The 20,456-nt window shown below is 44.3% G+C and overlaps 2 protein-coding genes and 1 non-coding gene across 3 annotated transcripts in view; all 3 read left to right on the top strand.

The window, feature by feature from the left end:
* The window catches only part of Plekhh2 (pleckstrin homology, MyTH4 and FERM domain containing H2), a 104,611-nt gene extending 92,622 nt beyond the window's left edge, over positions 1-11,989 (top strand). The window contains 5 exon segments of the mRNA XM_032908753.1: positions 2,953-3,098; positions 3,803-3,932; positions 7,319-7,405; positions 9,270-9,404; positions 11,008-11,989. Of these exon segments, the coding sequence (XP_032764644.1) occupies positions 2,953-3,098; positions 3,803-3,932; positions 7,319-7,405; positions 9,270-9,404; positions 11,008-11,193 (684 nt within the window). The 3' untranslated portion in view covers positions 11,194-11,989.
* Positions 11,990-16,973: 4,984 nt separating this feature from the next.
* LOC116906327 lies at positions 16,974-17,078 on the top strand. Its single transcript, XR_004388614.1, has one exon. It is a non-coding gene; the product is annotated as a U6 spliceosomal RNA (small nuclear RNA).
* A 1,744-nt stretch (positions 17,079-18,822) lies between these two features.
* Positions 18,823-20,456, top strand: part of Dync2li1 (dynein cytoplasmic 2 light intermediate chain 1) — a 32,436-nt gene continuing 30,802 nt past the window's right edge. The window contains exon 1 of the mRNA XM_032908752.1: positions 18,823-18,889. Coding sequence (XP_032764643.1) covers positions 18,882-18,889 — 8 coding nt within the window. The 5' untranslated portion in view covers positions 18,823-18,881. The remainder of the gene's footprint in view (positions 18,890-20,456) is intronic.

The following is a 20,456-nucleotide window of genomic DNA, read 5'->3' as shown; positions in this document are numbered from 1 at the left end:
CTGTCCTTGAAATCTTGCTTGCAGTTCTCAGTGTTCTTTTGCTACAAATGGTAAAGAGGAGGGAAGGGACAGCCCTTATCTTCTAGACAATCAGAGAGATTCCATACTGCTGGCCGTTCTAGGTGTCACCTTTCCAGAGGCATAAATTCTCCATGAAAGTCACTCTTGCCTTTACTAGCGTTTAAGTTATCTTCCTCCATTAGCTTTCAATTTTGTCAAAAAAAAAAAACTTCCCTAAGAAAAATTAAATCGAATTTTTGAGATTTTGCTTTTTTATTTCATGCGTGTGAGGGTCTGCCTGAATGTTATGTCTGTGTGCACCTCATACATGACATGTCCCAGGAGGCCACAAGAGGGCATCAGACCTTCTGGGGATGGAGTTACAGCTGTCTGTAAGCCACCATGTAGATGCTTGGGATTGAACCCCGGTTCTCTGGAAGAACAGTCAAAGAATGCTCTTTAAGTCTGAGCTGCCTCTCCAGCCCTAAATCCACCTCTTACGGATGTGTATTTTGGACATTTCTTAAATGGGTCAGAGAGATGAGACCATGCACCACGAACACTTGGAGCGTATGGATAACAGTAAAAAGTATAATGCGTATAAAGAAAATTAAATACGTCCATCTTTCCTCAGAGCATTGTTTTTGGAAGGAGATGAGTTTATTGAGTACACATAAGGGCAGTGGCTGGGCAGCAAAGAGAGTGCTATCTGAAGTCACCTCCAATTTTTTTTTTTTTTGAAAGATTGAAACATAATAAAGGGGGGCGGGGGCTGAGTTCAATTCCTAGCAACCGAATGGTGGCTCGCAATCATCTGTAATGAGATCTGATGCCCTCTTCTGGTGTGTTGAAGAGAGTGGCAGTGTACTCATAACGTAAAATTAAAATTAAAACAAAACGTAGTAAGCAAGATAAGCAGTGTTGACGAATTACTTATTCTATTGCATACCCGACTCTGGGGAGATCTCATCGACGCTGCATGGCTTTTAGAAAACTAAAACGTTGACTGAGAGAGTGAGTCAGAAGACAATTGGCAAGAGTTGGTTCTCGAGTCCTACCAAGTGGGGCCAGGTGATAGGGGCCAGGTCATAGTAAAGGCCCTTACCCACTGAGCCATCTTACCATCTTACCATAGCTCAGTGATGCAGTTCTTGGAGTCCATCTCTGTGCTGGCTGGTTTCAGGTCAACTTGTACAAGGCAGAGTCATCAGAAAGGAGGAAACTTCAATTGAGAAAATGGCTCCGGCAGATCCAGCATTTCTAAAATTAGTAATCGATGGGGGAGGGCCCAGCCCCATGCGGGTGGTGCCATCCCTGAGCTGAGGTCCTGGGTTCTATAAGAAGGCATGCTGAGTAAGCCATGGGGAGCAAGCCAGTAAGCCACACCCCTGCCTCAGCTCCTGCCTCCAGGATCTTGTCCTGACTTCCTTTGGTGATGGACTGTGATGTGGAAGTGTAAGCTAAATAAACCCTCCCCCCTCCCAATGTGCTTTTTGGTTTGTGGTGTTTTGTGGCAGCAACAGAAATCCTAAGACAATCTCTCAGTTGCTATAGCGTCAAGTAAAGCACATTTTGTGTGGGATGTAGGGGTTTTCTGAGTTGACTGTGTCCAAACACTAATTGTGTTTGTTCCCTGCTATCTGGTATGTCTCCTAGATAGGGAGATCCTGAGCTTGAACAAGCCACAGAAGGCTCCCTAAGTAGTAGGTTGCCTTGAATGGTTTACTACTGCTGGCAGCTATTGTCAGAGGCTATAGGGCTGGTCTAGTTTTGCAGGTGACTGTGTGAATGCTTCCTGCTGATAGGCAGGGCAATGTACAACCCTTGTTGCGGAGCACTGTGGGTAGGATGCTTAGTAGGGCATCAGCCAAATGAAGCCCATCCCATCTTCCTCTTTGAGCACCCTTTGGTACCCTATACAAGGCATTAGTTATAGTTTATCAGAGTGGTATGCCTCCTCCCAGACGGTACAGGCACAGAAGGTGGAGGCGATACTCAGCTTTTCCTCTCTCACAGCATTACTGTAGCACCCGACCCACGGTGGAGTCTGGATTTAGTTTTGGGTGCAGGGATCGGTAGGTGAATTGGAAGGGTGGTGGGGCAGATAAGTAGGTTTCAGAGATGGCTGTTGTGGTCTATAACAGCTGAGCACTTCGTCAAGGGAGAGCAGGGGATGAAGAGCTGTATTCCTCAGAGTATTCAGCTAACAGGAAGCCTTGGTGGGTTCGGAAACATTGACAGGGAAAACCTCAGGGAGCACAGTGAGCCTGTGTAGCCCTCACTGCCGCCATATGCAAAGAGACCCTTGCGGAGTCCAACTGATATTGTTGCCAATTCCCTCAGTCTTTCTCCACTTGTACTTTAACTGGTATTTCACTGTATTTCCTAGTGATTAGTTTAGCCCGTTACAATATATTATACTCAGTGATAGGCTTGTTTTTCTCCTAGCAAACACTGCTAATGAGGTTGTTTCTTTTCTCTTGCTGCGATAGAATAAGCTGATAAAAGTGACATAAGGGAAGAAGGCTTCACTGGGCTCACAGGTCACATGACCACCACACTCCACCCATGGATGTCACGTGACCGCCGTGGCTTTCCCTACTATGGTGGACTGTAAGACAGTACTAACCACCACCCAAAGTAAACCCTTCTCTCTTAAGTGGCCATCACCAGAGTGTCCTCACTGCCACATGGAAAGAATCTTAGGACAGGGGTTCCACATGGAAACGGGGCTGAAATGTTTGTCACGGAGTTTTTAGATTTCAAGTGAAATTTGTATTTAAAACAGCAGCTCAGATGTGTGGTTATAAATTTTACAGTCGCACAATCATGACACACACGTAGACTTTTGTTTTACAGACACAAAGGATGTCTCGAAAGAGCAGAATGATTTTCCTCCCTGAACGCTGATCTCACTGTCCTGTGTTTTTTCCTCTGGGGACCTCCTCCCAGGTGGATGTCGGGGATTTTGAGAGACCGTTCTCAACTCCAGCTGGCCAAGTGACCAACCAGTGCAAGGCAAACCAAACCCTCAAACAAGTCGTAGAGAAATTTTACCCTAAAAGGTACCGAGAAGGGTGCTCTGAAGAACAGTTAAGGTAAGAGGCGCTTCTGGCTTTGTACGGGGTGGGGTTGCCCTAGGAATTCGGTAAGGATTTCTGGATCCTTTCTTAGAACCTTTAATTCCAATGTATCCCAAGAGGTTTTACATATATTATGGTGACATAAATAAGTTTACATGGCTTTTTCTTTTGGAGTCCCAGGCTAGCCTCAAACCACTTATGAGATGACCCTAACTCCTGATCCTCCTGCTCATACGTGGTTGAAATTACAGAAGTGTACCAGTAATTATCTAGTTTTCAAACAACTCTTTGAATAAAAATGACCGTAATTTAGACCGCCATTTTGTCTGACCTCAATCCTGGATTAATTCTGATCATAAAGAAGGTTTTAGCTCTATAGCGGAGGTAGCTGGCCCTCGGTTCAGGCTGAGAATAATTGCAGTCAGCATTCTTCCAGACTGTACCATTAGTACACCAGTAGTGTTGAATTTTGAAAAATGAAGATATTCTCTGGAGGAATGACCTGGCCTCCTGACTTAGGCTGAGGTCTGGTGTTAGCTGCGTAGGTGATAAAGATTGACTTGCCAGCTTGTGTTGATTGAGCACCTCTGTGTCTCAGGAGAATTTGGTGAAAATTTTCCAGAAAGATGAGGGGGGTGGATCAAAGGGCTTTGCAAGGATGACACCCTACTCACGGTTTTGTTTTCGAGTTTTGTTTTTGTCCGTTTTTCTCTTCTTAGGCAACTTTACCAGAGACTCTCGACCAGATGGATGGCCCTCCGGGGACACAGCACAGCTGACTGCATTCGCATTTACTTGACAGTAGCCAGGAAGTGGCCATTCTTTGGCGCCAAGTTATTCTTGGCCAAAGTAAGAGAGAATGGGAAGAGGACTCGTAATAAAACCCCATGTACACGTCTGGCCACATTTACCCTGATACTCCACACTTGGTCTCATTTAAAAATGAGGAAATTCCCAGCAATTGAAGCCAGTGAGGAATGCTGGGAAATCATGTCCCTCCCCTCGTCCTCCCCCAACCCCACACTGACCCATTTTGGGAGTCATCAGGGCAGTCTGTCAGGAGAGCTAGCTGAACTCCCTTACTACCCTCCACTCACGCCCCATTTACTCACTAACTGTATCACTAAATGGCTGAATTATGTGATGCGTGTTTACTGAGTCCTGCTTGGCAACCCTTGAGATAAACTCCAGGGACCCATAAAGCCCAGGGTTTGCAATGAGCTGTACCGGACTCAGGGCTGTTCTCAGCTTAGCCCCATGTTGCAATAGGCCTGTAAACAAGGCCCTGTGTGGGAAGTACCCTTTGAGAGAGCGAGGAGAGCTGCAGGAGCACTGGGCGGGGACAGCCCAGCCTGGGAGGCGGCTGGCCAGTGCTGAGGGAAAGCCTTTACCTTTTCTTTTGGGGTCAGTTTGGCTTTCAGTTTTGGTGCTGGGCATTGAAGCCAGGTCCTCTAGCGTACTCTCCCCTCGAGCCATACAACCAGCCCCAAACTCTGCCTTGTACTTCTTTTCCTTTCCCCGTAAACGGCACCACTCGGGACTCTGGCTCCAGAGATGCATCCACCCTGTCTTGCGTTCTTTCTTACTAGTGCATGCGCACTCCAGAGAGTGAGCCCACCGATCTCCTCTGGTGCCCACCACCAGGGTTTGAAGTAATTATCATTTAATAAATACTTACTAGACCCGGGTTCTGCTGGACAGATTGGTCAAACTAAGTTTTCTCATCTTTTTAACAAACAGCGTGGGTAGAAAAGTCAATTCCCAGGAAGCTTCTTTCACTGGCTGTGAAGGTCAGAAATTACTTTTGCTACCGGAACTAGAAGCCACGCACCAAGATGACAGAAAAATTATACCTGTTAGGATCATAATATCTATACAGTATATTTGCAGGGAATTCAAGGGGCTTTCTCACTCTCACTTTCAACATGAAGAGTAAGCCTAGTGTGGTGCTACACTCCTTAGTCCCAGCTACTCAGGCGCCTGATGCAGCGTTGAGACTGGTAATAAGAGACCAGCCTACGTAACAGAATGAAACCATGCCGAGAAACAGACGGATAATTAATTGACTTGAAATGTGAAGTGTTTTTTTGTTTTTGTTTTTTTTCTTTTCTTTTTTTCGGAGCTGGGGACCGAACCCAGGGCCTTGTGCCTGCTAGGCAAGCGCTCTACCACTGAGCTAAATCCCCAACCTCAGTGAAGTGTTTTATAATGACTTTTAACCCAACTTCAGCATGGGAAGTGCTGCACACACACACACACACACACACACACAGACACATGCACAGACACACATGCACACACACACATACATACAAACACACATACAGACACATGAACATGCACACACACACAGTCGCGCACACACACTCACATATACATACAAACATTCATACACACACTTACACACACACATACATACACATACTAACATACATATACACTCTCACACATACATACACACGCACACACAGTTGCACACATACATCCACACATACATACAAAGACACTCATACACACATTCATATACACACATACACACACACATATATACACACATTCACACACACATACACACACATATACATACACACATACACATACACATGCACACACTTTTACACATACATACACTCTCACACATACACACACACACATACAAACACTTTCACACGCATACATACATATATACACACATACAAATAGACTTTCATACACATACACACAGGCACACAAATAGACTTACACACACACACACACACACACACACACACACACACACACACACACACACAGTGCTTTTTCCTGGGCCATCATTAGCTATGGCGCTGTGTTTGATGTTACAGGACCAGCGTTTGTCTATCTTTCGACCAGGGAAGCACTTCCTGTCTGCTTTGTGGTGCCCCTCCCCCCACTTTTCATAATTGTGGTAAAAATACACATGACAAATAATGAATAATCTACCCATATAGCAATTTTAAAAGGACGGCACTCCACTGTTAAGTACATCTCACTGCATCACAGCTATCCTGCCTCTGAAACCTTTTTATCTTCCATCCTAACCCTCTATGCCCATTAAATATTTGACTTTCCATGCACTCCCCTTGCTACCCTCAGGGGCACCCTTCAGTTTCTATGAATTTGCCTTCTCCAGGAACCACAGATTACAAATTATTTTGTACTTAGGTAATGCCTTCAAGATACATCAGTGATATAACATGTATCAAAATTTTCTTTCTTTTCAAGGACTGAATAATATTCCCTACATGCCCACACCGTACACCACACTTTGTTTATCCACCTGTCAGTGGAGCCTTAATCAAGAGGAAATCACAATCCTCCAAAACAATCTCCTGTCTGCCTTTGTTTTATGGCGCTGGAGACTGAGCCAGAGCCCTGTACACCCCACCAAGCTACCCTCCTTCTGAAGTGGCCATTCGAAAGCACCCTCAGTAGAGACAGCGGTACCCCTATAGCTGAGATCTACTGGATCTTCATACTTAAGATCTATTATATACAACATAAGGTCCAGTCCCCTCCCCATCCACAGTCTTGACTCTCTTCTCTAAGACTTAATGGAAGTAGTGTTACAATTTTACTTGTTAATCGAGTAAAACAATCACTATAAAGATGCTCAAAAGCGTGCTTGGATTTTGACTAGGTTTCTCTGATGGGAGATTTTTTTTAATTAATAAAATGTTATTGTTTGGGGCCATAAAAACTTTATAGAAATTCCAGTACTTCTTGTTCCCATTAATCACACAGTTTTCTTCTTTCCTCTTTTTTTCTGTTTCTGTTGACATCGAGTATCAGGAAAAGTATTCGTGTGTCACCACATCCTTCACGCCTCCTAGCGTGAGCACCTTAGAAATACTGGTGCTGTTTCTCTATGAGTGTGGTCACCACAAAGACCCTAAAATTGTAACAACTGTATAATTCATGAAACAAAATGATGTAAAAAAAAATAGTGTTCTTGTGTGAGAGATGAGAAAACTGAGCCCCGTGGTACAAGAAGTTTGTCCAAATGCACACATTGCTAAATAAAGATTCAAGCCTGCAAGCCAGCTGGCCTAAAACAAATCCACCGCGCCCTTCAGTGCACCATACTGCCCTCGCTCCAGTGAGACTTTCAGTGTTTCTGCTGGGTTTTAAAATGGCAGATCTTACATGCATTTAGATTATAAAATATAGCTGTAAATTTTGCATGTATAATATAGAATATTTTCACTTCTCCATAGCCCATAACACCATCATCACTTGGCAATAATTTTATCTGGCTGGCTGTCCATGAAAACGGGTTGAGCATCCTAGAATACTCCTCCATGGTAAGATCAAGCCTGATATCTGTAATTGAATCTTTGATTTTCACTGCTCAGGGTACAGTAAGCAAAAGGTAATGCTATTCTGAATGGCTATATTCTGATTTTCCTCTGCGCTTAGAAAATAGTTTCCCTAATACTCTCTAACAAAGTCATTTTACAGGTACAATTATGTTACAGTCTAGGGTTTCAGAACAAGATGAGACGGGCTATGCTGAGTATGGAAAACACTAAGGTGCTAAGGTTAAGTTATAATCATGGTTCTGGGGCATGTGTGTATATGTGTGTGTGCACGCGCATGCGAGAGGGGGGGAGAGAGAGAGAGAGAGAGAGAGAGAGAGAGAGGAGAGTCAAGGGGAGGTCAGAGGATGACTTGCTGGAGTCAGTTCTCTTTCCACTCTGTGGGTCCCAAGGATCAAACTCAGGTGGCCAGTGTGGCAAGCGCCTGTACCCTTTGAGCCATAGAACTAGCCTCCTACAGGTTTTTTCTGTATAAAATAGGAATGTTTGTGTTATTAAAAAGTAGAAACTTTACTTTTAAAGTTTACATTTTTAGTTTCATTTAAGTTTCTGTAGCATAACTTGTCTAATTTTCAGTAATGTCACCAATTTTACTCACATCCAGGTTACATAGCTACTAAACCTTAAGAGTACATGGTTTAAAATGTGGCACATGCTGGTACTTCCTGTCTCAGCAGGCACTGAGACAGGAAGGTTGCAAGTTCAAGGGCAGTCTGGGCTACATAGCAAGATCCTGTCAATTTTTCAAGATAGAAAAAAGCCCATCAACTATTCCTTTTGTGTTCATTTATTTATGTGAAATTATCATTTTCTAAATTTTATGGGCTATTTGGTAATTTTTATTGTACTGGGACCTCACACATGCTTGTGTCCTCACAGTAAGCTACATCCCAGTCTGGTGGGTAGTTATTGTGGCTTAAGATAGTGTGGGAGCTCTTTACCCTGCAACAGTCAGAGAACACTGAAAAATTCTTGTTTTTATTTTATTTTTGAAATAAAAATATAATTACATCATATCCCCTTTTCCTTTTGCTTCTTCTTTTTTTTTTTTTTTTTCTTTTTTTTTTTTTTCTGATTGGGGTCCGAACCCAGTGCCTTTCTCTTTCTAGGCAAGTGCCCTACCACTGAGCTAAATCCCCAATCCCTTTTGCTTCTTCTAACCCCTCCCGTGGACCCACACCACCACTTCTCACTCAAATTCATGGCCTCTGGCCTTTTTCTTCAGTTGTTGTTACACACTCATACACACACACACATGCATGCATGCATGCATGCATGCATGCATGCACATGCACACGCACACGCACACAGCACATTAGTTAAGATAGTAACAGAATGGTTTAGCTTTTGAGCAGCCAGAGGGCGACTGTTGAACGTGGTTTTCCACGTGTCCAGCTGTTGCCCCAGGAAGATGGTCTGGAGTGTTTTGAAGCACAATGCTGGGTACCGTGGATGATGCTGTTCTGTTTGTATCAAAGTCTGCCTACCAGGGGAAACATGGATCTGTCAATACAGTATTTGATCATTTGGATCTTAAAATGATCAGTCTAATATGGATCAACCTTATAGAGAAAAATAAGGGAATATATAAAATATATTAACAATGATTTTTCTTCTGGGTGCTGTGAATGCAAGAGTTGATAGTTTTCTAACTTGAGTTTCTCAGGGTCAAATGTATACTTGATTGTATAGGTTGATGATCCCTAAATTAACTTAATGTGACTATTACTTACATTAATTGAAATAGATTGGATCTGAGAAAAAATTGTTTACATTTGCTGTAATGTATCAGAATCTCGTCACCTTTTTCAGTGGTACCATAAATAGCTCTCTTCTCTTCTCTTTGAAGAGGTTAGTGATTGGCTATGTGTACAAGAGTGTGATGACCTTCGGAGGCTATCAAGAGGATTTTATGGTAGTCATTAGTACACAGGCAAAAGACCAGCCAACAGAGAAGTTACTTTTCGCCATGGCAAAACCCAAGGTGAGTGGAACCCTTTCTGCCAGCTTCTTAGCCGGCTGCTTTTTCATGGGAAGACACTTTCTTACACATAGAGCATTCCAGGTAGAAACAGGCATTACTTAACCAATCCTGAGATCAAGTCCTAGCTTGTTTGATCTAAGTTCCCTTTTCTTTCTCTAATGTGGCCTGATACTACCTGCTTCTTTTAGCTTAAGAACTAAGTGAAAGCCAGGCGTGTTGGCACTTGCCTTTAACTCCAGTCCTCGGGAGGCAGAGGCAGGCCATCTCTGTGAGTTCGAAGCCAGCCTGCTGTACATAGTTCTGGGAAAGCCAGGGCTGCAGAAAGACCCTGTTTCAAAAGAAGACAAACCCAAAATAACTAAGTGAAATTTTCCAAGTGGGCCAATGCCTGGTGAAGGGGTGGGGCTGGGAGGGGGTGTGTGTGTGTGTGTGTGAGGGGGTAGTGGTTCAATGGTTGCTAGTGTTCAGGAGTGAGATCAGGAGGGGTGGAGTTCACAGCAGCAAGGTTACTTAAGATCCCTGTCTCAAAAGAGCATGTGGGGGGAGTAGGTCAGGTGACTTATCTACTTGGGATTCTTTTACCAACTCATCACAATGTGGCAGAGTGGTCTCCTTAAGATGCTCCTGTTCCTTTGTTATATGTAACACACTGTAGTTTCAATGTCTCTAAGTAAAGCAGCTTTTTAAAAGGCTGCACCCTCAAATGTCATTCAGCTCTGAGGGGGAGCTCAGTGGGGGAGGAATTGGATTCAAGCTCTAGTATTGAAAAAACATCTAATTTTAGAAAAAAAAAAGGTAAGAAATTGCTTTTCCTAGAACTTTCAACTTGAAAAATATGTTATGACATTTATTTATGTTGTGTGTGCCTATGTGCATGCCACAGCACAAGTGAGGAAGGACAGCTAGGGGGAGCCGGGTGGGTCCTGGGGATCCGACTCTAATCACCAGGGTCAGCAGCAGTACCTCTACCCTCTGGGCCATTTCTCAAGCCAGAGACATGTCTTTGTTCACAGTAGTTATCTTCGCTAACTAGGTCTGTGCTTTAAGTGGGAGCGGCTAACCACCGAGTGCCAAAGACCATGGTTCCTCAGTGTATTCATTTCAATAGAATTGATACGATGCTCTAACTCTCTAAATGCCAACCGTCACATTTCCTAGCGTTGTCACTGAGCTTGACTGAACTTTGAGAGTCATGCTCACTGCTAACTGGAGTAACAGAAGAATGTCATGGTGGCTTCATGGTACCAGGCTCTCTAAACCTTTGATCTAGAGCAGAGGTTCTCAACCTTCCTGGTGCCGCAACCCTTTAATAGAGTTCCTCATGCTGTGGTGACCTCCAGCTACAAAATTATTTCCTTTCTACTTCATAGCTGTAATTTTGCTACTGTTATGAATGCAATGTAATAATTCCATAATGTAAGTATCTGGTATGCAGAATATCTGACATGTGACATCCCCCCCAAAGGAGTCAAGCCCCTCAGGTTGAGAAGCTGCGCCCTAGAGAGAAGAGCATGGAGCTAGGCTGACTGAATGCAAATGAATCACCCACGGACAGTGGAGAGAAGTTCTCAGGAGCCTAACGGTGGTTTTTTTCTCCTTTTAGATTCTTGAAATTACCCTTCTGATCGCCAGTTACATCAACAACTTCTATCAGCAGAAGGCAGCATTTCACCACCTGTCTGCCCCGGCACTGCTCTCAGCCAAGGCTCAGGAGCCCCAAGCCAAGGCCATGGGCAGCCAGCCCCTTCTGTCCAACAACAGACCTACCAAAGGCCCCACCTTACTCTGAAGCTCCTGAGCCTGAACCTTCACTCCTTCTCCACTGCATGGCTGCATCCGCTGCAAATAAGTGTTTACACCCCGCCGACATGGCGCATACACCAGCACTCCAGACTTTAGCAGTAATGGGCTACTCTCTTATCTGACTCCTAATATTTAGATAACAATAAACACAAAATGTGTCAACACACTCATTGTGTCTTAGACAAAGTAGGTTAGAATTTGCTCCCCCTTCCCCCAGTCTCTGTTCTTGGCCCTCAGACATTGTGCAATAAGGCTTCCTACTTTGCCTTTAAGTACCTTGGCAATCTTTGGAAAGGGAGATTCCAAACTCTCATTTGGTAAACCAGTTGACTATCTGGAAAAGCTCACTGCCAAAGAATGCAAGTACTGTAATCAAATGTGCCTTTAGCTAATGAAGTGGCCTTTAGGGGAAGACTGAGGTTTAGCATAGGAATCAGCTGTGGGAACAAATGCAGTGGGTAAATTCTTACAGCAAGTGCAATTAATCATCTGAGGCTAGGCGTCATTAATGAGATGACAGACCGCTAACCAGAGCCGCCTCAATGGGGTTAGGAAGCATGTGCCCTGCCACCTCTGTGGATCACTGGACTGTCTTATTTAAAATGAGGTGGTGAGTCCTGTTAGCATCGCCTGAGATCACTGGAATGGCATCCCACATTCAAATGTGTTTAATGCTAGCTCAGCTTGATCTTACGTTGTTATAAATAGTGTCCTTGGGAACAGAGATGATCCTTAAAGCTTTGTTTTTCACAAGTCTTCTCTGATCCGAGTTTACAAAAATATATTCCGGGGTTGGGGATTTAGCTCAGTGGTAGAGCGCTTGCCTAGCAAGTGCAAGGCCCTGGGTTCTGTCCCCAGCTCCAAAAAAAAGAAAAAAATATATATATTCCAAAGTAAATTCTAATAGAAAATACTTCGGCCGAAGGAAGTACATTTGGAGTTGAACTTGTCTCGATATGCTGTAGTTATCCCATTGCAGTGGCAGAATACTTGGCAAAAATTGCCTAAGCCAGACATGATTGTTTCTGCTGTTTCAGAGAGGTCTATCCCTAATGGCTTGGCCCTGTGCAGTTTGGTGTCAGGACCATGTGGCATAAGAGGTTTCTTCAACTCATAGTGGATAGGAAGCAGAAAGCAAGAAAGGTACCAGAGAGAGATAGATAGATGCTAACTTCAAAAGCATGTCCCCGGTGACTCAGTTCCTCTATGTTCCAACTAAAAATTTCTACCACCTTTCAAACTAGCACTCCATCTGCGGTCCAAGTGTTTGACACATGAACCTCTGGGATCATTTCATAGTTAAATCATAATGTAAGTGGCCAATACATTTCAAGCTGTGTCAAGGTGATGTAATTAGTATTCCTGATAACATGAAACTGTGATAAGATATGAAAATTCTATTTTAAAAATGTTTAACCACAAGTCTACCTAACTTTATATTTATGTGTAGAATACTTGTATTTATTTTTAGACATATATTTATCACTTTGTGTGCTGTATTTTTTTAAGTCAATTTGAGAAAATGCTAGGTGCCCAATGAATTAATTGGCAGACTCCTTGTGTCTTCCTCTTTGCTGTGGCAGTGTCCCGTTCTCACACTAAGCCTTTTAAACATGCTCTGCCCTTGGGAGCAAAGTCAGGAAACATGTTGCTCCAGCTGTACTGTACTGTCTTGGTAATAACAAAATGCTTTTCAAGCCCCATAGAAATGGCCTGCAAGTGGCAGTTCACCCTTCCATCTTTGAACCACAACCGCTCACTAAATGAACAGATTCATTTTTAAAGTGATTAACAATTTGGGGTGACCTTCAGAGTGTGTTTGACTGGGATAAAGTATTTTTGAATGCCCATAAGACCACTTAATAATCATTAGTGGGTGAGCCAGAGGCTGGGACAGAGCTCTGACTTACATGTGAGAACTTTATTCTCAGCCAACAGTTCTTTCACCAACTGGTAAGCAGTCCCACCTGCCATATCCTGAGGTTTAAAAATAGTGAGTGCTCACCTTAAACGATGGTACCTTAGGCTTTGCACTTGTTTTTGGTAGAGCAGGAATAAAATATTTTGATGGAAAGAAGTCAGTTTTATGTAACCAGTGATGTGAAAAATTGATCTCCTGGGAAACTCCTTATACAGCCATTTTTAAATGCAAATATATTATTATGATTGGTTACAAGAGATTAACGTTTCATGTTTAATTGTAATATTTCTCACCTACCCTCCCCTTTCCTCTTAGTTATATCATTTATCAGTAAATGAGTGTTTTACGAGTCCCATTTTGAACATTATCTTTTGAATATTCTATAAAACATACCTAATGGTTTCATTGTCAGCTGAGGCATACTGTGGAAGGAGAGGCAGTCGCTGCTCCCTGGTGCCTTCATTCTGTCTTCAGTGTGGCTCTGCTTCAGTCACCTCAAAGGAAGCTGCTTAGACCATCTGTAATTTTAATACGTGTGCATTTGGATACATATAGACTATGTAAAGAGAGAGGTAAATGGATTTATGTTTTCCAGTGATTTCATAATAAATCCCTTAAGAGAGCTTATTTCATTTAAGTGACTTTACTGGATTGTGTTCTTAAAAATTAATTTAGGGGTTGGGGATTTAGCTCAGTGGTAGAGCGCTTGCCTAGGAAGTGCAAGGCCCTGGGTTCGGTCCCCAGCTCCGAAAAAAAAGAAAAGAAAAAAATTAATTTAACATGTTTCACAGTGTGTGTGTGTGTGTGTGTGTGTGTGTGTGTGTGCATGTGTGTGTCATGCGTGAGCACATGTGCGTGTATGCGTGCTCCCTAACAGTCAAAATGTGTTTCTGAGTCAATTGTTTGACCTCTTTTTCCATAGAGAAAAATATGGTGAGCAGGTTCCTAGAACAGTTCAGCTTTGACTGTTAATCAAACTGCAATACGTCCATGAAGAACTAACTGTCAAGCGTTACCTGTACCTTTGCAGTGGAGGCTGGTTCTGTGGGGCCCAGTGTGGTGAGGCTCAGTGTGGTGAGGCCCAGGAAGGAGCACGAGGAGATTCTTCTAGGCTCCTAGTCAGCACAGAAGCTGAGATCACACATAGATATTTAGGGTGACGTGAACTGCGTCCGTATTTTTAAATCCTACCGAAGTGTTTTAGGCCATTTAAGTTAGAAGATGGGCTCCACAACCAGGAGTTGATAGGACAAGGCCTGAAGTTGGCATGAGATGAGATGCCACTTGCTCCAAACTGTGCAATGTTTGCCAGATGTATTTACCTAAGTCGAATGTGGTGACGGTGCTCCTAGGGAGTGGGCGGCTGTCATCAGCCATGTCCCCTATTCTACATAAGGTAATCTTGACCTTATCCAGTGGTCCCTGGTGGGCCACCGGGTGCTCTCAAATTTACGTGCCCTCTGAACCTGGTTCTCTTCCTCTGTGCTATTGGCAGCTGGCTAACAGGATTTCCCATTCATCTGTTCCCCAAGAGAGAAGAGTTAACTTTTCTGCTTTCTAAGGCCCAACTCTAAGCTGTAGCAACTATATTAGATAGTTTAGGGTAAATTTCTAAAATTAGACTTTAACTAATTCAGAAAACAATGAGAAAGCATGCTTTTACCAATTCCATTACAAAGATACCAGGATGCCTCAAATAACTAAAAACAAAGGACTAAGAGAAAGACACAGAGGGACCTTGGGAAGGCCCTGGGGAACTTGGATCGGGACTTCTGTTCATAGCAATGTGACTGATTCGTGCTCTTCAACTACATTTAGTAGAACATGTGGTAATTTTCTCCGCAAGGGAATGGCTGCATTTTCCGATCATAATTTGAAGAATCTCAGGGAAGGGCTCTGATTAGCCCAATTTACAGTTCATGCTTGGGCAGAGTCAACTCCACATAGAATGGGTGCCAAAAGAAATGATGGCGAAGAATCTCATGGCAGAAGAGCATGCGGCCAGCAAGTCTTCGTGTGATGAGTTTGTAACTGATTAAGTGGAAATACTCGCTTCAAATTCAGACTTTAACCACAGCGCAGGCTTAACTCCAAGAAAAATAATTAGATATACGGTATCAACATGTCAAATGCTTATTTCTCTGGGTAAACTTACTTCACCAATCTTCTTACCCACTTTTTCATTTCACCTTTTCTTTTCTTTGTTCTTTCTCTTTTTAAGTGCTAGGGACTCAACACAAGACTTTCAACATACTGGATGAGAATTCTAGCACTGATCCTGCAACCTCTGTTCTCCGTGTGTGTGTGTGTGTGTATGTGTGTGTGTGTGTGTGTGTGTGTGTGTGTGTGTGTGTGCGCGCACGCACGCATGTTTCCTGTATATCAGTATACCAGTTTTTCCTGCAAGAAGCTTACATAACACTGAAAACAAAGGAGACATAAGAGCTCTGTCACTTTCCTGTCTGCTGTTGTTAATAGTCTTCATATGGCCTTCTAGGTTCCCCTCCCCCCAAAAAAATCCTCCACACAGCTGCAAACAATTATCTCACTGAAGCACAGGGCCAGTCAAGGCTTGCCTGCTTTAAAGTCTTATGTGGCTTCTTACACAGGCGAACCCAGGCTCCAAGACCCTTCCCAACACTCCAGTCTATCTGCTCAGTGTGCATTTCCACCTCAGCTCCCCAGGCACTTTCTATCCTCCCAGACCATGCATAACTCTCCAAGCAGCTCCCACATGCGCCTAGGTTTACTGGAGTGGGCAGTGTAAAACATGCTCCTTTGTCACCACCAACTTTAAAGTCCTTGAGCCTTCCTGACGTGATGCAGAAACGGGCTCAAATCCTTTAGTTCCACTTTTCTTTCTATTACTGTGACAAGGACCATGAGCAAACACAACCCGGGGAGGAAAGGGTTAATTTGGATTATCTGGCCAATCACTGTTTAATCACTGTCCATCACTGATGGAAGTCAGGGCAGGAAGTCAAGCACAGCAGGAACCTGGAAGCAGGAGCTGATGCAGAAGCCGTGGAGGAGTGCTTGCTCATTACTTTCTTAAACCACTTAGGACCACCTGCCCAGGGACAGCTCGTCCTATAGTCTGGGGCCTCTCACATCAATCATTAATCAAGACAAATGCCACCGACTTGCCTATGGGTTGATCTAATGAAGACTGTCCTTCAAGTAAGGTTTCCTCCCAGCAGATGGTCCTAGCTTCTATCAAGATGGTAAAAATCTAACCAGTACACTTTGCTATTGTGGTATTTTTAAATAAGAGAGGTCCTCCATAGTCTCGGGCATTTGAGTACTTGGTGCCCCGTAGGCAAAGTACATTGTTTGGAGAGGTTTAATAGGTGCCGTCTTGGTGAAGGGGAACAGTTTGGAGAGTTTGGAGACTCTGACCCCTGCAGTTCACTCTCTGCCCTGTGCTTTAGGGATAAGGCGTGTGAGCTCTTAGCTCTCTGTTCCTGTCCCTTTGCCTGCGGCTAATTCCCATGCCCTGCCCCCACTGGACTCCAACCCTCCGGAACTGTAAGCCAAAATAAACTAGTTCTTCTATAAGTTGACCTGGTCTTGATATTTTATCCTCACAGAAAGTAACGAATGAAGCCTTGCACTTAAGGACAATTTCCATCTGTATAGGAAAGGTCTTTGCCCAACTATGAAACCTCAGTACAAACTCAGCTGCCCAGTCAGATCAACTGAATCCACCTTGAGTTAATGCAGGCGATCGAGGCCCAGACAGCTCACCCTTGACCAGTGGCTCTCAACCTTCCTGTTCTGTGCCCCCTTTAATACACCCCCTCATGTTGTGGTGATCCCCCAACCATAAAGTTATCTCATCGCATGCTCGCTTCTGCAGTGCCTACTCTAAAATCTGAACAATACAGACAGGATTAGCTTGGCCCCTGCGCACAGATGACACGGAACTTCATGAAACATTCCTTATTTTTCTATGTCCAGTCCTACAGTGACTTTATGCACCAGGATGGGTTGGTACTTAAGGGGGCCTCCTCATGCTCAGAAGGACAGAGGGACATGCTGGGGGGGCCCTGGGAGGAGAAGGGCAGCTGGGATGGGATGTAAAGTGAATAAGTAGTAGAAGAAAATTATTTTGCTGCTACTTCATAACTGTGACTTTGCTCCTGTTATGAGCCATGGTGTAAATATCTGGAATGCAGGACATCTGATATGTGACTCCTGTGAAGAGGTTGTTTGTCCTTCCACAGGGCTTGCAACCCATAGATCGAGAAGCACTACCCTAGATCTCCCCATTTGCCAGACTCCCTCCTCCAACCATCTCTCCTGGTTAACCAAGTACAATCTCCAAGTACTAGTGGTGCCTGGCAAGCCATACTTAGGAAAAGCCACTAGCCATCAAAGTTGTTATCACGATGGTTATTAATGCCTACCTAACTTCCTAAACAGCACAGTAAACCCAGGAACAGATGCTAAACCCAGGATCTCAAGTCATTACAGCAACAGTAGTTCACAAGCCACCAGCTGGCTGATGTTGGAGTACAGAGGGCAAAGTAGTGTGTCAGCCTTCTTTGAAAGCATCCTTCCTCCGCTGAACACTTTCACTTCAGCCCTCCTAGTGGCACAGCAGTACCTCCTGGCACCACAGTGTCAGGGAGATTTTGTTCCCAAGGCCTTTATCTGAATGGATGCTCTTTTACCAGCATTTTGCTTCATTTGCAGGAATTTATTCCTCCTGTCTCTCCATTCAAATCTGCCAACAGGGCTGAGGTTGTAACTCATGGTGTAAAACACTTGCTTGGCTTGCAGGAGACCTGGGGTTCAATCTTCTGCATGCTGGGAATTGAATCTCAGCTCATCTTACTTCAAACCCCGTGTTCTTAAACATCAAACCATAGAAACTGAGCCCAAAGGCTTGGGGAGAGTTTCCTTCAAACATTCAGGGATTTGGGGCCTGGATCTATTCTGTTTGGTCAAATAGCAAACCTGCAACCAATGTTTGGTCAACTGTTTCAGCTGTAGTAACTTTGTACCTCTCCTCCAACAGCTTGATTTCCCCGAGGTAAGATTACAATTAGCTGGATACATCTGTTTTAAAAGGGTCCATATCTCATATCTTACTCTGCACAGGGTCTTCCTTGTATATAGAAGTAGTCTATATAATTTTGTGGCTATCTATAAAGAGCCCACAAAGTTCAAACAAGTATAATCTCCCTGCATAAAGCATGTTAAGTATGTAAGAGAGGCACGTGCTTCTTGACTTAATAAATTATGCACTCCTTCAGAAAACATGACACCGCCAAATGCTAAGTAAAGGACACAAAGTTTGCACACCTTGTTTTGATTCCAATGGTTGAATTTTTTTTCTTCTAATACTTATTAGGTTAACAGCTCAACATTGTTTCAGCTTCTATTTCCAAATCATGGCAGAAAAGGTAACAATGAAAGAGTAGATGCCCTTGGCATACCGTCGGCACTCTATATAAATAAAAAATAAAAAGCCTTCAAGCCCCAGCATTTTCATTCTAGATGCACGAGTAAGTTCACCATATCCTCTGGCATCCTAAGGGTTGGAGCTGAAAAGTGAGATGTAAGCCGAAGATCGAGAACTACACTTCCCATGAGGCTGCTCTTCCGCACGCAACCCGGGCCCTGACGTCGTTGCCATGGCAACCAAGGAGCCTGCGTTCTCTGGGCCCAACTAGGCGCTTGCAGCCCGCCTGGGTCAGGGTTGTCCCCCACGCGGAGCCCAGAACATCTGGGGCGGCGCAGTCACCATGCCCAGGTATTGCTGAACCGGCCTGCGGTCCACAACCTCCCCTCCTACCCACCAGGATAGGGAAGGGGCACGGAAGGGTGGAGCGGAGGTACCCAGCCCTGGCGCTGTGAGGGAGACTGTGGGTCTGGACCGCAGCAGTGCCTCGCAGTCACCACCCCCATCCCTATCTCACCTTCTACCCCAAACCTCCCAGACCTAGGGCTTAGGGATTTTGTCACAAACTAGAAAAGTAAGCTATTAGGAATGATCTTCCAACTCCATCCATTCGCTGATTGCAGTGAAGTATTTTGAGAGCCACATGCTGTTGCCGGCCGGGGCATGCATAGTGGTGAACAGGACCACAGAGCCTCTTCCCCAGGGGCCCCTGCCTGGTGGTGCAGGACTTCTGTACTTCAGAGGGAAGGGTAACATCTCCTTGAAGGCGCAGGGTTGGGGATCTTGATGGCTTGTGGAATACATTTGAACTCTTCATCTCTACAAGGTCCCTTTAAAGTACCTGAACCTCCGAATGGTCTACAAAGATGTCAGGGAGAGGGCCAAAGGTCCACCATGGAACCGCATAGATCTTTCGCCCCTTTCTGGATCAGAGGGATGAGCTGCAGTAGAGTTTATGAAGTTCAGAGTGGAACTGAGTCAGCTTTGCACCGGTTACTCTAGTTAAGCTATGGGTGCAGGGGTTTTGTTTGTTTGTTGCAGATTGAAGAACCCGTTCTTTCTACGGGGTACTCGAGAGACAGATAATCATATTTGGGGGAGTGGTGTGTAAACAGAGCAAGCGATGGACACAGAATTCCTGACCTATGAAATAAAAGAGTTCAGTTCATCGGGGATCTCGGTTTTGACTTTGTTTTCCTGTTTTGAAATTTTAAAGCACTCTGGTTTTGTTTGTGGGCTCTGGAAACTGAACATCCTAGGCAGGCACAGTAACTGTTTTAACTTTATCACCAGCCCTGATTCGGGTCCTACTCCGGTAATAATTATAGACCACCAATAGCTTCTGTAGTTTAAAGGGGCTTCTGTAGTTTAAAAACTAGATGAACAGTGACATCGTAACAAGCACTGTGGCCCCCAAAGCAGATATTCTTTTTTCTTTTAATTGACATTTCAGAGACAAAGAAACAGACTGGAGTGTGAGGATTAGCATAGAGGCTTGCGTGTGTTAACTTGCTCAGCAAGTACCTAGGACTGGAAGACGCCTCGGTACATAAAGTGCTTGATGTTCAAGCACAAGGACCTGAGTTGGTAAACGCAGGGTGTGGTGCACATGTCTGTAAACTCAGAGAGGAGAGGGAGGGGTGAAGACAGGGGGGAGAGCTCGGGGACAGCTGGACCCCTGGGGTGACTGGCTGAGACAAGCTGCTGCTGCCTTCACCCACCGCTTGCCATGAGTCCTGGAATGATGAAGCAAATGCATCCTTGCCGGTTGGGGTGTTGACCACGGCAGAGGGATGGATGCTGGGGCGCTCAGTTTATAAATGTCAGTACTCGTCACGAACCATATCCAGGCGAAGAGAGTTAGAAAAGAATCCTATAGTTACTTAGCTATTGACTCAGGAAATAGTATTTTTATCAA

Source organism: Rattus rattus, chromosome 7 (genome assembly GCF_011064425.1).
Source record: "Rattus rattus isolate New Zealand chromosome 7, Rrattus_CSIRO_v1, whole genome shotgun sequence".
In the NCBI taxonomy this organism is placed as follows: domain Eukaryota; kingdom Metazoa; phylum Chordata; class Mammalia; order Rodentia; family Muridae; genus Rattus; species Rattus rattus.
This window is presented reverse-complemented; position numbering and strand designations above follow the sequence as displayed.